At 44.2% G+C, this 18781-nt stretch overlaps 1 protein-coding gene across 2 annotated transcripts in view; it reads left to right on the top strand.

Moving 5' to 3' along the window:
- Positions 1–280: 280 nt before the first annotated feature.
- The window catches only part of LOC142251058 (cytochrome P450 2G1-like), a 34385-nt gene continuing 15884 nt past the window's right edge, over positions 281–18781 (top strand). The window contains exons 1-2 of one of the 2 annotated variants that reach the window (XM_075323560.1): positions 281–633; positions 1218–1380. In XM_075323560.1, the coding sequence (XP_075179675.1) occupies positions 460–633; positions 1218–1380 (337 nt within the window). In that variant the 5' untranslated portion in view covers positions 281–459. Of the gene's footprint in view, positions 634–1217; positions 1381–10194; positions 10446–11515; positions 11679–18781 lie in introns of those variants that run through there. The other variant, XM_075323559.1, reaches the window with a different exon arrangement.

Here is an 18781-nt window from a genome sequence, read left to right on the forward strand (position 1 = left end):
ACGTCTCGTCCCTATTGACTTGTATAGGATTTGTTATTCCAGTATACCGTTTACTGCAGTACAGACTTTGAAAGTAAATCTCTAATATTGTGGTTGTCTTTGTTTCTGCTGAGATTATTCATAGACAAATTACTAAGTAGTGAAATGTACACCATCCAAGCCAACAAAGGAGCAGCCTTGGGCCTCGATTCTTGGCTCCTTGGTTTTTTGTTATTGGAAATTTATCAAAAAATGAGCACAGCCTGTTCAGCCACGCAGTTCACTGTGTCTTCCGCAGAGTCCCTAAAGGAGCTGCAAACCAGAACTTCACATTAATACATTTTCTATATTTTTTATGAAGAAAGCAAATGAGACACTAACCCCACCCGAAGTACGAATCGTTCCTACTGTAAACTAGAAGAAACAAGGGTTCTCCAAGCAGAGGAACATTATTGTCCTGGTGAAGTATCAGCAGCCAGGATGTATTTCTTAGATGTTTCTCTCCTTATGACGGTGGTGTTCTGTCTCCTCTTTTTCTTAAGTTCGAAATATTTTTGGAGAAAAGGGAGCTTACCCCCTGGACCGACCCCACTGCCGATATTGGGCAACTGTCTACAGCTAAGCAAAGGAGACCTAGTGAAATCTCTGCTGAAGGTAAGTTGTTCATCGAGTCTAATTTTTGACCTGAGAGTGATAGTAAGTAGAAACTCATATATGTCTCAAATAAGTTAAGAGTCACTATGGCGGGAAAATTAAAGGAGGCATCACTACTTTGTAAAGGGTCATGGTGGTTGGCAAGTCAAATCTGTTAGAAGGCACAACTGAATGGTACCAGTTATGGTGGTACATGGACTGGTACTGGACAATGAGATATGTATCTTTGGAACTGTTTTTGAGGAGCGGAAGTGTGTGTTTTTGGTTGTCTGGTGGGCTTATCTAGGTAAAGCATGGCAGTTGTTAACTTGCATTTTAGAATCCTTGCTTGATCCTGAGAAGCAAATATATATTCTTTCATGGTCATCAACACACGAGACTCTCGGGAAAAGTGTAATCTCTTATTATGGCTGCCAGGTCACCAAACAATTGTGCTTGTCACCTTCAGTTTCCTTACACCTCAACACACTTTAGTTTTTCCTCCCCAGTGGAAATTAACATGTTGTATGGGGTCTTATTTAGGGAATGAGGAGGATTATAGCTTTTACATGATAATATATACTGTATTTTCAATCTCCTATCAGTTAAAGGAGAAATATGGAGAAGTGTTCACCATCTACCTGGGTTTCCGACCAGTCATAGTGGTCACAGGATACAAAGCTGTGAAAGAAGTTCTTGTGGACAGAGGTGATGACTTCTTGGCTAGAGGTGATATGGCTTGTTTGGATTTGCACTACAAAAACTATGGTGAGTAATTTGTCTCCATTTTATTAAGCCAATATAATAGGAGGCAGCAATGGTGGATGTAGGTTGGAGAGGGCATCTGTGCCGAAATTAGGTGTCCTTCTCATTAACATGTTTCTGGTGTGTGTGGCATACATGTTTTTCATGGATACCACACATACCCATTATAACTAGAAATGAGCGAACCAGATCGTACCGAACACAGACTATCCCAAAAATACACAGATAGGGTACGGAGATCAGGGGCTTTATGTCTTCTGACCACTCAAGAAAGCATATTTGTGCTCGGGTACGCTCCGTGCTTAGCTCAGTGCGAGCAGCTTGCAGTGTTTAATCGGCTCGCACTGGGGGTAACAACAGCATGATCAGATGTAGTGTGCGCCAAAAAAAATGGAAAAATCCCGCCCACCCTTCCCCAAATCTATTGTTTTGTGAAAAACATGTCCCACACATGATGACATCCGTGTGCCGTTTGTGTGCTGTATGCCTTTAACATTGAAAGTATAGGGGAAGCTTTGTAAAACATAGATAATACATGGATGGAAACACTAATGACACACAAATGATACACCAATGACACACGTATGGTACAAGTATGACACACAGATGGAAACACTGATGACACACGTATGACACACAGATGAAAACACTGATGACACACGTATGACACACAGATGGAAACACTAATGACACACGTATGACACACAGATGGAAACACTAATGACACACGTATGACACACAGATGGAAACACTGACACACGAATGGTACACAGATGATACACAGATAACACATGGATGATTAACAGATGCCAGAGGGATGCCACAAGGATGGCACACAGATGACACACAGAAGGAAATGTAGCGCCCATGCGGCTTCAGGCACCACAGGGTACTGCGCCTCACCAGAGGTGCAGTATTCATTTTGGATACGGAGGATGTCATCACTGGTAACCACCACCAAAACACTCATTCAACACATAACACAGAAGCCCTTGCACTGGAACTGGGCTAGGGTAGGTGCTGGGGTGGCCATCACGATGTATGGGACCTGTTGCCCACTAGTTCAGAAAACCGGGAGGCGGGGCATTAAGTTGGGAAGCAAGGAGCCATTACACACACAATTCATTCAGGAATTAGCACCGGAGATCATCCAAATGAGGTCGGACTCCGGAACAGACAAGCAAGCAAAGACACAAATAGTTCGGGGCCCGTGGTCCGGAGCTGGAGGCTCAGCCTGGGTTCTTAAGGAAAGAAGGGGGATCCCAGTGTTTGCAGGGAGTGCAGAAGGCACCCGTGACTCATTCCACGGCCCAGAGCTGGGGTGGAGGAAAACCATCGAAAGGTGGCGCACAGAAGGAAAGCACCGGCCTCGACCTCCAAAGTATCTGAGATCGGATGAAGCCCATCACAGTGTAGCTCGGTGCTAAAATGTCAGCGTGTTTCCAATGAGTAAAAGAACTTGAACTGCACCATCTGTGTCATCCCATCACTGCCGGCGCTCGCAACCTCATGCCCCTACACCATAGGCGACTACTACCACCATCATCCTCCCTGGGGCCTAGCTCTACCTGTAGAGAGCTGCAACACCCGAGCTGCATCACCATCTGCCCCAGAAGAGAGAAGTCCCGCAGCGGCGGCTAATATTGGCAGCACACCACAGGTGGAGTCACGAACGACTACCCTCATCATCCCCATCCCTAGCTTTATTGACACCGCCGGGGTCACAGAACTGGGCAAGACCACCGCGACAACCCAGGAGAAGAACAGTGGCCCGGTAACGAGTAACCGCCGACCCCGTGGGTGCGCCAGAAACACTGATAACAAACAGATGAAACAAAAAAGGTACACTTACCTTTAGTTGGTGCTGATAAGCATGGCCTCAGTGCGTTTCCCCTCTCACACATGGATCATCAGGAGATCCAGGGGAAAAAGAAGGGTTCAGGTATCTTTTATGGTATTTTCTTTTCCTTCTACACTAATCTTCTTCACTGCCAAGCTGTCACACACTATGTACAGGTCCTACATTGTTTTATTACTTTATTTCTGTATCTATAAAGCTAAGCTGTGAGCTCTTATGTTCTCTCCCTTTCCAGTTTTACTAAAAAATGGCTGATGCATTCCCTGTTCCTGCTTTTATACAGGTTATGAGAGTCTCTCCTGTTTCCACCTTGACTCATCACTAAAATTATCATTCCTACATCATCCTGATGTTTGTGTCATGGCTGGGGATAGAAGCTACACTGGCCATAAACAACAACACACAGGAAGGGGAAAGAAATGCCTTATAGCTAGGGAATGGGGGAAGTGATGACCCCTGACAACACTCTGCAGCTCACCCTCACTGCCCTTGCAAAACCTCTACAGGCTCCCCACCTGTCACTGATCTGGAATACCTTGGGCCCAATTTCATCATAGCAAATGGGCCCTAAGTAAGGATGGAGGGTATGAGCTCTTCATCAACACCACTATCACTAAAGGAAGACACAAGAGAACAATACAGGGGAAACACAACAGCAATCACCAGAGCCCTGGTAGATAGCAAAGACAACACTTATCTGAGCTGCAGCAACCACTGTAGTGTGGAAGAACAGAACATGACTTCTCTACAGCTCAGTCAGGAACAAACTATAAACCACACCCAAATATCCCCAGGGTGAGATTTATAAAGGAAGTGAGAGGCTGGCAACTGAGACATAAAACTGACAGATTTCCAGGGTCCTAGAGTCCGTTGCTGCAGAAACAGGGAACTGTCAGATAACAACACATGCTGCCAATCTCTTGGATTTTCTAGAACTCACCACCACTGGATTGTCAACTGGCCATGACACATCTGTGACAAATCCCCATGACGATACTGGTTCTGTTACATCCCGAGCTTGGAGAGAAGGGAAACACATCCGATTTCCACAGGCTCTGGGAAACACTGACATCAGCGGGGGAGCCCGGGTGTGACTTCCGCTGAACTGAGGGACGTCACCAGCTAACGGGGGATCCGGCTGTGAGCAGTCACTCAGTTCACCAGAGGTAAAGCTCAAAGGTGGAGGCTGCAGCCTGCTGCTGTTGCTTTAGTCGTGCTGTTTATCAAAATATGGTAGGAGACTATGTAGTTATTTTAAATACTTTATTTATTTTTACACTACTATACAGCAAACTAACTGCAACCAATCACAGAGGCGGACAGAGTGCGGGGGGCATGTATAGTAGTCTTCAACCAATCACAGACACTGGCATAGAGGGTAGGCGACGAATCAGTGAATATTTGTGAACCTTAATTAGGGGGCCTGGAAGAGAGTCTGACTCCAGCGTGATCCTCCGGGAAACATCGGGAAATACAGTATGTGTACCTATCCTGCTGTTACTATTATGTAACTTCCTCAACAGCCCCCTACTGCTTACTACGGCCATTTTACAGCCCTCATTTCTATCGACTTGTATGGGCTTCGCTGTTTGAGATTAAGTATGGCATCAAGTTTGCTCACCGATCCCGATTTTGTTTTTTCCCATGCTGGTTTGGCAAACCCGAATAATAATAATAATAATAGTAATAATAATAATAATCGGGTCCTTATTATGGGGTATTTCGACTATCCAGACATTCAGTGGGACATAGAATCTTCGGTTGTGCTAAAAGCTGTAAGTTCTTATTTACTATTCAAGACAATTACTTTTCTCAGATGGTAGATGAACGATGAGGGGAGATAATTTGCTGTATTTGGTCCTGTCAAGTCAAATAGATCAGATAAAATTTTAGATCTACAAGTTCAGGAGCACTTGGGCAGCAGTGACCATAATATGGAAAGTTTCAATGTAATATTCAATAGAACATTTCCCATGGGAAATACAAAAACCTAGACCTTTAGGAAAGCTGATTTCAACAAATTAAGGAAAGAGCTTAATCGTATAGACTGGGACCATGTCATGTTAACTGAGGATACCAAACATAAATGGGGCAGGTTTAAAGATATACTACTAGATACTTGTACAAAACTTTTACTGTCTGGTAATAAAATATCCAGGAGTAAAAAGAAACCACTATGGATAAATAAGACTGTATAAAAAGACAAAAACAAAGGGCATTCAAAATCTTGTAAGCCGAGAACTCAGAAATAGCATTTTAGGAGTATAAATTCTCAATAGGAAATGTAAAAAAAGAAATCAAGCTAGCAAAGTTAGCTACTGAAAAAAAATCCCCAATGACATTAAAATGAATCCCAATTTTTTTATAAATCCATTACTGCCAAAAAGGAAAAAAAATGGGAGGATATTGGCCCCTTAAAACATAACAGGATAATTATAATTATAGAGGACAAAGAAAAGTCTGAGATATTTAACACCAATGCACTGTTCACAAATTAACTGACTGTTCCAGGCATCATTCAACAAGACAAAAATCAAAGTTCACCACGTGACATAGCTAGTTTAACACAAGAAGAAATACGGCTGTGTCAGAGCAAAGTAAACATCGACAAATATCCCTGGCCAGATGACATTCATCCATAGATATTGAGGGAATTGAGCTCAGTAATTGACAGACCGCTGTATCTCATCTTCTTAGGGGTACTTTGCACATTGCGACATCGCTACTGCGATATCGTCGGGGTCAAATCGAAAGTGACGCACATCCGGTGCTGGTAACGATGTCGCAACTTGTAAAGCCTAGATGCGCCGATAAACGATTGCAAAAGCGTCGTAAATCGGCGATCTGTGTAGTGTCGGACATTTTCATAATGTCACACCAATAGGAGATACGATGTTGTTCCTCGTTCCTGCGGAAGCACAAATCGCTGTGTGTGAAGCCGCAGGAGCGAGGAACCTCACCTTACCTGCCTCCACCGGCTATGCGGAAGGAAGGAGGTGGGCGGGATGTTTACGTCCCGCTCATCTCCGCCCCTCCGCTTCTATTTGCCGCCTGCCATGTGACGTCGCTGTGACGCCGCACGACCTGCCCCCTTGGGAAGGAGGCGGGTTGCCGGCCAGAGCGACGTCGCAGGGCAGATAAGTGCGTGTGAAGCTGCCGTAGCGATAATGTTCGCGACGGCAGCTATCACAAGATATCGCAACTGCGATGGGGGCAGGTACTATCGCGCTCGGCATCGCTAGCATCGGCAAGCAATGTCGCAGCATGCAAAGAACTCCTTAGAGTCTCTTGTAACAGTGTTGGTGCCTCAGGATTGGAGAATGGCTGATGTGGTACCGATATTTAAGAAAGGTAAGAAGGTGGATCCTGGCATCTAAAGTCCGATAATGCCGTATCCACTAGTTAGAGAAAAACATGTTATTCACTGTAGGCCTACTGATCCTGACATTAGGGCCCAGTAAGAGGCCAAGGAAAAGGGATATTATTATTATAGAATTGGGCCCAGGATGTGGGGACATTATTATTCTAAGGGTCCCAGGATAAAAGAGGACATACTAGGAAAGGGCCCAGGATGGGGACATTTTACCAAGAAGGGGCCGAGGATAGAGGGCTTTGTAATAGGATGGGGCAAAGGACGTGAGGACATTATAGGAAGGGGCCCAGGATGGGGGATATAATTACTCAAAGGATCCAGGATGTGGGACATTATTACAGGAAGGGACCCAAGATGGGCAACATTATTAAATAAAGGGGTCCAGGATGGGGTACATTATTAAATTAAAGGGGTTCAGAATGAGGGACATTATTAAATAAAGGGGTCCAGAATGGAGGACATTATTAAATAGAGTACCGGATGGGGGCATTATTAAATAAATGGGTCAAGGATGGGTGACATTATTATTCAAAAGATCCAGAATTGGGTATTTTATTACAGAAAGAGGCCCAAGACGAGCAATATTATTAAAAAAGAAGGGGTCTAGGATGGTGGACATTACACGAGGAGGGGGGCCATTATTATATAAAGGGGTCCAGGGTTGGGGAAATTATTACAGGTAGGGGTCCAGGATGGGGACATTATTATATGGGGGCAATCATGCATTTATTTATAGGATCTAAAACGTTACAAGGTTCAACACATCTCATCAACATGGAAATGGGGGCCCAGGTTTAAATTCCGCACCAGTGCCATCTCAACTACTTAATTCTTTTACATTTTCCATTAGGCTCTATTGTAATGCAGACTGTGAGAGCAGATCTTGAATACTGAGGTTCTTTTCGCTTATGTGGTGATTATTCTTAGATAAATTACTAAATAGTACGATGTGCACCATCCTAGCAAACAAAGGAGCAGCCGTGGGCTCCAATTCTTGGCTCCTTGGTATTTTTGCATTGGAAATTTTGCAAAAAGTGACAACATGATGTATCTCACCCACCTACTTTAATAAACACGGACTCTCCCATGGAACCCCTAAAGGAGCGCCAAACCGGAACTTCACTGAAATAAACATTCTAAGCTTTAAATAAACAGAAACAGGGAAAAGGCGACAAAACTATCTGCACCCGGAGCGTGAATTGTTCTCATTTTAATCTTACCACAAAACAAGTGTCCTTCAAGGAGAGAAATATTATTATCTGGGAAAACTATGCAATAGCAGTAGAAAAAGACATGAAACCGAATGTCCAAAAATCAAACTTTGATCTAATGCCACAAGGCAACAATTTATGTACCTGAACATGAGGTTCTTGGTTTAACATTCGGAACAGACTGTATGAAGCTGCTGCCACGTCACGGCAAACCTCTGAGTGGGTCCCTAACTTATTTTAGGACTTTAAGGTGCGGCGCCGCATGCCAACCATCACCTCAGCCTAAATGCACTATCAGGGCAGGTGACCTAGTGTCTCACAACACCCATGCTGCAAGCCTGAACCACCATGGCTCCAGGCCCCACCGACATAAAACCACCATAGCAATGGCCGCCACACAGCACCATCATCCTGTGAAAGGAGCTAGCCGACTACCTTCAACAAACTTCCATATGTGAACTGAGAGCAAAATGGCAGAACCCCTCCTTGCTAAATAAAAACATCTGTGCCAAATGGGATGAGTGCTGGTTCAAGTTAAAAAAAAAAACAGGGGGACAGACAATGTAATATGCAATAGCTGGAGAAATAGACGTGAACCGCACATCCAAAAATCATACTTTCATCTAGTTCCGTTAGGCAAAAATTTATATACCTGAACATGATGTTCTTGGTTTAACATTCTGATCAGACTGTATGAAGCCCACTGCCACATCAAGGCAAACATGCAGATGGGGGCCTAGGTCCAAATTTTGCACCACTGCATTCAGACTCTGGTTTCTCAATCACCTACCATACATTTTGTCTTATAAGACCTTTAAGACATTTTGGATTATAAGACACACTCCAAATTTAGAGAAAGAAAAAGGAACAAGAAATATTGGGTCCGTCTTATAATCCAGTGGTGTCTTACCGGAGGAGGGCGGCAGCTGTGGTGGAGCGGAGTCATAGGAGGCAGGGGTGGTGGTGGAGGAGGGCGGTGCAGCGGGTGTCCCAGATGCTCGCTGCAAGCACTGTGAGGCAGAAAGGAGCATCCAGATACTATTGGCGGTGCAGGCTTCAAAGAAATGGCGCCCTGAGTTGGCACGTGCGCAGATAGTAGCTCTTGGGTCAATGACAAGCCGAGATCTCATCTGTACATGCACCACTTCCAGACACCATTTTCCTTAAGTCCACTGCAGGGAGATCAATGGGCCGAAATCAACGGGTGCACAGATGACATCTTGAGCCGAGAGCTCCATCTGCGCATGCGCCGACTCCTGGCGCCATTATTATTTGAAGCCCGCACAGCCGACATTTTCAGAATGAAAGAAGTGAAAACAGGGAGCGCATGTAAAGAGTCTCAGGGCAGGAGTAACGGTGAGACCGGTAATTAAAACTGCTCACCTGGAGTGGTTGTGCAGCCCTCGCACAACCACGGTAATAGACGGGAGTGTAATGTTCCGCTGTCAGGAGGAGCCTGATCCAGCCGCGGGTTAGTGGAGGGAATAGGTGTCCAAAAGGTCCTGGTTTTGATGAAGCCTCCGTTTAAGCAGCTCTTGACATGGACCCCCGAAGGGGGAAATAGGTATCAATAAAAGTGAATCATGGTCTAATAGAGCGCTATGGAGGTCACAAATCCTTTAGTAAGTTTTATTTGTTTTATCAAAGCCACAACGCCTTTCGATATACACAACATCTTCGTCAGGTGTTTATATCCACCTGACGAAGATATTGTGTATATCGAAACGCGTTGTGGCTTTGATAAAACAAATAAAACTTACTAAACGATTTGTGACCTCCATAGCGCTCTATTAGACCATGATTCACTTTTATTGACATTTTCAGAATGGCGCCTCCTGCCTCACAGCCCACAGCACAGCGCCCGCGGCCCACCAGCATCTCCCCTACCTCCTTTGACCCCTCTCCACAACCCCCGGTAAGCTACATTTGGATTATAAAAATGCACCCCTCATTTTTCTCCCAAATTTTTGAGAGGAAAAGTGCGTCTTATAATCTGTAAAATATGGGAATTATTTTACATTTTCCATCATGCTCTATATTGCAATACAGACTGTGAAAGCAAATCTCGAAGACAGAGGCTCTCTTTGCTCATAATAGATAGATAAATAGTACGATGTGCGCCATCCAAGCAAACAAAGGAGCAGCCTTGGGCCCCAATTCTTGGCTCCTTGGTATTTTTGCATTGGAAATTTTGCAAAAAGTGAGAACATGCTGTATTTCAGACACCCACTTTAATATAGACAAACTCTCCCAAAGAACCCCTAAAGGAGCGCCAAACCGGAACGTCATGGAAATAAACATTCTAAGCTTTACATAAACAGAAACAGGGAAAAGGCGACAAAACGAACTGCATCCATAGTGTGAATTGTTCTCACTTGAATCTTACCACGAAACAAGACTTCTCCAAGCAGAGAAACATTGTTATCCGGAAGGGCTACCAGCAGCCATGCTGTACTTCTTAGAAGATGTTTCTCTCCTTATGTCACTGGTGTCTTGTCTCCTCCTATTCATAAGCTGTAAACATTTTTGGAGAAAAGGGAACTTACCCCCTGGCCCTACCCCACTGCCGATATTGGGCAATTATCTACAGCTAAGTAAAGGAGACATAGTGACATCTCTACTGAAGGTAAGTCTTTATTGAGTTATGTTTGACCGGAGAGTATTAGTAGCTAGAGAAGCTCATATATACCTCAAATAGGCACCAAAGATATTATGCAATCATTATTGGCTGAGCTAAGATGACAAAAGCAATATGGCTGGAAAACTAAAGGGAGCACCGAGGATGTCAATACTTTAGGAAGGGGTACTGTGGCTGGCACCATGAATCTGTTAAAGGGCATAACTCAATGATTCCAGTTATGATAGCACATGGACTGGTGCAGGAAAATTAACTTTTTTTTTGGACTTTTTTGGATACTGTCCTGAGAACCAAAACAGAAAGGTGGAAGGATTTAGTAGTGGTAGTAGTAGAATTTTTTGCAGTCTGGTGGGCTTGTCTAGGTAAAGCATGGCAGTGCTTCAGGACTTGCATTTTGGAAGGTGCAAGTCCTTTAAGTTCTTGCATAGTCAAGTCCTTTAAGTTCTTGCATGGTCAAGTCCTTCAAGTTTTTGCATGGTCAAGTCCTTCAAGTTCTTGCATGCTCAAGTCCTTTAAGTTCTTGCATGATCACGTCCTTCAAGTTCTTGCATGATCACGTCCTTTAAGTTCTTGCATGGTCAAGTCCTTCAAGTTGTTGCATGGTCAAGTCCTTCAAGTTCTTGCATAGTCAAGTCCTTTAAGTTCTTTCATGGTCAAGTCCTTTAAGTTCTTTCATGGTCAAGTCCTTTAAGTTCTTTCATGGTCAAGTCCTTCAAGTTCTTGCATGGTCAAGTCCTTCAAGTTCTTGCATGGTCAAGTCCTTTAAGTTCTTGCATTGTCAAGTCCTTCACGTTCTTGCATGATCACGTCCTTCAAGTTCTTGCATGGTCAAGTCCTTTAAGTTTTTGCATGGTAATCATAAAAAAAGGCTCTCTGGAAAAGTGAAATCTAGCCCTTTTTACTGCTGCCACTGTGTTTGTCATCATCAGTTATTTTTACTACAATACAGTTCAGTTTTTTATCCCCAGTGGAAATCAACATTTTGTAGGGTTCTTATTTTGTGAAATAGGAGACATTTTATTTTGACATCAGAATATATTTCTTCAATCTCCAATCAGCTTAGAGAAAAATATGGAGAAGTGTTCATGGTCTACCTAGGGTCTCGACCGGTCGTAGTGGTCACAGGATACAAAGCTGTGAAAGAAGTTCTCGTGGACAGAGGGGATGATTTCTTGGGTCGAGGTACTGTTCCTTCTTTAACTTTTCTCTTCAAAGACTACGGTGAGTAATTTGTCTTCATTTTATTAACACTAATGTGATAGGAGGCAGCAATGGTAGAGGTAGATAGGAGAGGACCTCTGTGCAGAAGTCTCTGTGAGCCTTCAATAATCAAATAATGGAACATTAATCACCAATTTTAAAGGGTTATCCAGTCTTCTGATAAAAATCTGCAGTATCGCTATGTGACTGCAGACTTCTGAGTCCTTATGTTGTGCATGGCACACACTGTCAGGATTCTCTGGTATTGCTGTGGAGAGCGGAATATTATGCTTGGAATCACGACATGACATACAATTGAATTGAGTGAGGAGGAAAATGTCTAGTTTGAATGTGGCCTTAAGTATGCAAATTGCCTTCTTCTGGTGACGTGTCCACCTGCTCTCGCTGGCAAAATTGGAAAATCCTGACAGTGTGCAGTGCGCATGCTGTAAGGACTGAAGTCTGCAATCCTATAGGGATACTGCAGACTTTTATCAGAAAGACTAGCTGCATGAAAAAGGAAAATACTAACAAAATTTATATGGTATCACCTTAGGACAAGCTCCCGCACCCTAGACGAGAGAGAACCGTCATGTGTCAGAATCTACACAGTACACATACTGTGATGTTAAGTGACTGGATCCCCAACTAGAAATGAGTGAATAAATTAGAGTAGAACTGAAATCTACTCAAATTTTACCAAAATTTACATTCAACTAAATGCATGCTTTTTGTAATTAGCTTACTCTCGAAACAGCAAATTTGTGGCTTTCAGCCCAAACTTTTCTGAACCGTGAAAGGCTATCAAGATATAAAAAAAAATCCTTATACTCACCTTACCACTCTCCTCTCTGGCTCCTCCTCTCTTCACCATCACCCACCTTGTCCTCATCACATCAGGTTTCCGCCACTTGTGCTGAATTCCTTGGGTCTCTCACACTTGGCCAGGGCTTCTGGCTTTGATTAGGCCCTAGAGTATTCTGAATATGTGCATGTGATGCGCCCACGGGGCCTGGGGGGTTTACTCGTCACCAGGCAGATGATGGTTTGTGTTGTCACAGTGGCCTGGACCGGTTCCGTGGCCCCATGGTGTCAATAAAAGATGAGAGGAAGGGATGGTTGGGGATGTTTGGAGTAGTTGTCTTGTGATGTCACCCTTGGTATGTGGCTATGAGGGAATCTGCCGCAGCGGGAAGTCTCTCACTGCTGGGGCTGATGGTATGATGCAGCTCGGATGTTACAGCTCTCCACATGTAGAGCTAGGCCCCAGGGAGGATGATAATTGTGATAGTCTACGGCGCCGAAGCGCGGGGTGTCGGCGCCGCCAAGGAAGTGGACGACACAGGGGCTGCAGTTCAAGTTCTTTATTCACTATCAGTTCATTGCCCACAGAGTGCCAGTTTCCACTAAGATGGGCTTCAGTCGGTCTCGGATAAACCGGAGGCCGGTGCCGGTGTTGTGGTTGGTGAGCCCTTTCTTCCTTGCGTGTTGTGCATTGGGTCCCCATGAACTATAGCAACACAGAGTCCCTTCTCTGTAATTTAAAGTTCTGACCCGTTTGCAGGCAGCGTGATTTCCTTGGTGGGCTAGATTTTTGTCTCAACTCCTAGCTCTCATTGCTGCTGTGCTCCGGGCACCTGTGGTGGGTAAAGGGCACCTGGAATCTCCTCTCCTGGCAGATTTATTAAAAGGACATAAAGTTACCCCTAACCTAGGGCTCTGTACCCCATCTGCGCTGGTCCTGGGGGAACTGACTCTGTATCCCCTCAGCGACCGTGTTCTCCTGTGTCTCACCAGTGCTACTGGTTGTAATACTATTGTATGTACCGAGGATTTCGATTGCGTTAGGGCAATGACAACCAGAGACGGGTTCTTGGTGCAAAGACGTCTTATAATATGTAACCATAATATGTACACAGAACAGAATATACACAGTAGAACAGAAACACAGTAAATACCTGCCGGGTTCGGAGCAAAGGGGAATTCCCGGGACCGGGCACCAGACTCCCCCAGGGAGACCACCAGGAGCGAACCCCTATACAGGGGCTAAAAAACACCAAAAAACTGAGCTGTGACAAATGTTCAATAAACATGCAACATTACAAGCATGTGAATTGCAGCCTCAAGACTAGAAAAAAAACAAGGAGAAAATTGTAGAAAATATACCCTGACTAAAAATAAATAAATTGCAAGTGCTAAGCACTTGCAATTTATTTATTTATAGTCAGGGTATATTTTCTACAATTTTCTCCTTGTTTTTTTTCCCTATACAGGGGCTGTCTGGCAATCACCCCAGAAGGCCTAAATGCGCAGCAACCGGGACACGAAAGGGCAACAGGTATAGTCCAAAAAATGTCCATACGTGATGTGAGTCCTAGGGTGGATATGAAACAGAAGGGACCGGGCAGAAGTGCCGACCAGAGACGGCAGACAGAGTCCGAGCACAGCTTGATGAGACCAGGTGCAGTCAAGAGCCGGTGTTGGGTGTTTTCACAGGATCCAAACAGCAATCAGGAACCAAGAGCAGCAGGGCAGGAGTAGACAGGAAGCAGTATACTCAGGCAACTAGACTAAGCTTAGGGGCGGGCTTTTAAACAAATGAACAGGAAGTAGGGCAACAGAACAGAAAACTCCATGTTAACAAAGGGCAAGATCCTTCAGAAGAAAACTGGAAATCCCGGAACTCTGACACTGGTGTTGCTGTTCTGCTCTCTGGAACTGAACTGACCGTCTGCACTGAACTCTCCTGCCTGCCTGTGTGACAGGCTGGCTCACTATCTTACTGAGTTGTCTCTCCTCACTCCCCAGCACATCACCCCTCCTCTTCCTGGGTTCCTGGACTAGTGGGTGGGAAGACCCTTACCATTAGGTGGCCATCCATATGACCCGACCCTAGCCTGGTTCCTAGTGAGGAAAGGGGCAATGGTATGTATGTATGAGTTGTGTGATGTGGAACTGGCACTGACCTCCTCCGAACCCAGGATGGATGAATACTGCACCTTAAGTCAGCTGCAATACCCTGTGGCACCTGAAGCCTCAGGGGCGCCACACATGCCATGATCTTTGGTGCGTGTTTGCACAAAACCCTCCTAGACTTCATTAGATCCAGAAACCTGGGCTCGTAGTGAGAAGCCTTGGGAATTCAACAATTCAACCTGAATGGTGGCAATCTGAAGATGCGACAAGGTGAGTAGCCAAGAGTAGTACAATGAGTATAAGTATTTTTTTTTACATTTATTATGTTTTAGGGTCTGAAGTGATCCAAAAGCATGATAATAGATATTACATTTGTGGAGAATAACTTCTTCATGAATTGAATTTCCCAAGGGAAACCGAGCAAACAGGCAAATTCAAATTTTACCTAATCTACTCATTTCTATCCCCAACCTCTGGGTTCAACTATTAACAGTCTGCAACAGGGCTAGTACCTACGACCATTAGGGATTGTTCACTTCACTTTATTCAGTGATGTGGTAAGCCTTCATAAGATCGCTGTTATACCCCAAAGCCTCTACTAGCCTTGTGTATGACACGCTGAAGTCTTCAAGGACCGTATCCAACCCCATCCACAGCTTTAGTAACGTCAAATTGATATTAACATATATTTTTTCTGTGGGCAATATTTTTTGGTTGCTTCTGCATAAATCTAAAAATGATTGTGGGGGCATGTGTCATGAGAGTACCACGACAGAGGGTGGTTCCTCCAGTTTCTGGTGTCAGGAGATCACAGCGCAGGGCTTCATACACATTCGCTCAGGTTACTACTGTTGGCTATGCAGATTATATTTTAACCAGCGCTGTTAGGGTTAAATAGATCTTCTGGTTCCTGAAACTCTGAATGAAAGGTATGGGCAGCTGTTCTCTTTTGCTAATTAGCTCTGCTATAATGTCTTCCCTCCTAGTCCAGGTAATCGCTGGTGATAGTTTCTGCTTTACTTGCCTCTAGAGGGAACCTGTGAGCTGAGGACCAGGAAGCCATTAAGAGAACGTTTGCTGTGTGAAAGCTGTGTTGTTTTCCCTTCCTTAGTCCTTTTGGTTTTTGCCCTCTGGTCCATTCATTGTTATTATCGCTTGTTGTTTGGAGTAATTTGTATGATTGCCCTTTATTTTACCCTTGTCTGTATAATATTCTCTGTATCTTTAATCTAGAGCGAGACTAGTATTCCCGTTGCCCAATGTTCTACATAGGGCTGAGTCCAGGGATAGGCACGTGATCGGCGATGGGGTGAAAGAACCCGTATAGGGACATTAGGGAGTGCAAGAATCAGCCTTAGTTTAGGAGGTGACCCTGCTCCCCTTTACCCTAGCGCCAGAGCACACTGTTGTAACGTGTACCGATGTGTTGTGGCACTCACTTGGGGTTCCCATGTACCTGGTGGAACCCCGGTAAACACTGCATGATAGCTTGGTAGTTCTCTAGTGATAATCTTTTGCTGATAAAACAATGATTTGTAAATACTGCATCAGGCATCCCATTAAGTTATACATCAATGGAATCTGAGTCTCTGCCCCTACCTTATGTTGCTCTCAGATTTGGTAGCAAAATCCTGGTGACAGATTCCCTTTAATTTTGTATTATTTTCTTTTCTAATCTTCTTCACTGTTCTGCTGTCACACACTAGCTGCACAGTTTCTTCATTATTTTATTACTTTCTCGTCTTATCTCTATAGCTAAACTGTAAGCTGTGATGTCCTTTGAAACTCCAGTTTCACCACAAAATGATTGCTGCATTTCCTGTTTCTGCTTTTATACTGGTCATGATTGTCCTTCCTGATTGGATGTGCTATATATCATGTGATGATAGTGTAAAGGGATGCAGAAATAAACTGTAAAACAAGAAAAATTGCTGGGACTATAAGAAAGTGGAACCAAAGTGCGACATACTTGTTCCTCAGGGAAGATATAAGAGGAGATGCCAGGTCACGTGACATTTGTAGAACAGTTACAAAATATAAAAGGCCTGAATGGGCCAAGAAAAGGCAGAGTTGGTGCTATATCTTGTTTAAGTGGTTCCTGTAGCAGGAATGTGGACTTATAGCCCCATAACCTCAGAAGCATACAAGAAGTGGTTAGATCCTAGAGAAGACCTAATGACCTAATGTGAGGAAGATCCGTGACCTTAATTGAGAGGAAGATCTGTGACCTTAATTGAGAGGAAGATCCATGGCCTAAATTGAGAGGAAGATCCATGACCTAAGCTGAGAGGAAGATCCATGACCTAATTTAAGAGGAACATCCGTAACCTAAGCTGAGAGGAAGATCCATGACATAAGTTGAGAGGAAGAATCCATGAGCTAAGTTGAGAGGAAGATCCATGACCTAATTTGAGAGGAAGATCCGTGACCTAACTTGAGAAGAAGATCCATAACCTAAGTTGAGAGGAAGATCTGTGACCTAGGTTGAGAAGAAGATCCGTGACCTAGGCTGAGAGGAAGATCCATGACCCAAGCTGAGAGGAAGATCCATGACCTAAGATGAGAGGAAGATCCATGACCTAAGTTGAGAGGAAGATCCGTGACCTAGGTTGAGAAGAATATCCGTGACCTAGGCTGAGAGGAAGATCCATGACCTAAGATGAGAGGAAGATCCGTGACCTAAGTTGAGAGGAAGATCCATGAATTAAGTTGAGAGGAATATCCATGACCGAAGTTGAGAGGAAGATGGGTGACCTTAGCTGGGTAGTAGAAACATTATCAAAGCCCGTGGAAGCCTGTGACTTGTGTCAGTAGAAGTAGTTGAGGAAGACTAGACTAGGGGTTCAATTTCCAAGGCCCCGACTTCATTGTCAAGCCATAGACTTTGCAGATCAAGATCCAGAGCTACGACTTTTTATTGAAGCATCAGACTACACCCTTCAAGGTCCAGAATCCTGACTTTGTAGTCAAGCCACAGACTACACCAGTCAACATCCTGAGCTGGGCTGTTGCTTCCTGTGCAGTGATATGGTGGTATTGAGTCGGGACTTATGGCACACTTCAGTGAGCAGAGGCGGCCAGCCTGTACTGTATAGTGGGTGAGGAAATCTCCAATTTGAATTAGTCTAGCAAGTAATTTTTTGACTCGCCATTGTTTAGTTAAGTAGACTACAGTAACGAAGAGAGGGACACTGATGTTTTCCTGCTAGAGAGATGTAGAGTACGAGAACACCGACGGTGAACGTTAGTGATAAGAGTAAATACCGTGTGAATAATATTCCGGATATCTGTGTTGCTGTTTTATCCTATGTGATGTACTTTTATTTACCACTGTTGCTTGTGTCATTTCCTTATACCTCATAATTCTGAATTTGTATACAGTTAATAAAACTGATGTTGGTTCGGTTACCACTGACTCCTCATTATCTGTGCCGTTGCATCTGAGCACCTTCTGCACTTTACAATAGCTGCAAAGTATTATGAGGATCCATATCCTTATATCCAATAATGTGATCCTTTTCTGGTCAATGCTAATCTTCTCTAATGTGTAAAATGGAGGCAGACGTTTAATGTGTTTCATGCAAAGTGAATCTCACATTGTTCTAATTTCCTAAGAATTCCTAAAACTTCGACACAATTTTGATTCACATCTAGGGATGAGTGGACCCGGACTGTAATAGTTTGGATCTGCGTGGTTTCAAAGGTGCTTGCGTGCTTTCCCCACCCAATGGATGTCCTGATGCCTGTGATTTGTTGCAGTCAGCTCACACACTGCCATTCAGGGTGGGGACGCATCTAACTGCAACCAATCACAGGCACCGGTGGGCGGGGAAAGCAGTCCATATGCAAGAGCATTAATTAGCGGCCCAGGAAGTGAATGCGAGGCATGGGAGCAGCGTACAGCCATGCTGGAGCCTTGGTAAGTACAACGTGCTTGCTCCCATTTCCCTATCCCTTCTACCACCATGTTTAATATCCGAATTCTGATCCCCATAGACTTATATGGGAGCCAGATTCCGGACCAGATCCGGATTTTAAAAAAAAGTGAACAGAGACCAGCCGGTCCCAGTTATCTCTATTCACATGAAATCAATTTGCTTATCTATAGCACACTTAGTTTTCCACTTGGCTCAGCAATAAAATATATCAGCATAAGGGTGCTTTACACGCTGGAACATTGCTAACGATATATCGTCGGGGTCACGGTG

This window comes from Anomaloglossus baeobatrachus, chromosome 9, assembly GCF_048569485.1.
Source record: "Anomaloglossus baeobatrachus isolate aAnoBae1 chromosome 9, aAnoBae1.hap1, whole genome shotgun sequence".
NCBI lineage: Eukaryota > Metazoa > Chordata > Amphibia > Anura > Aromobatidae > Anomaloglossus > Anomaloglossus baeobatrachus.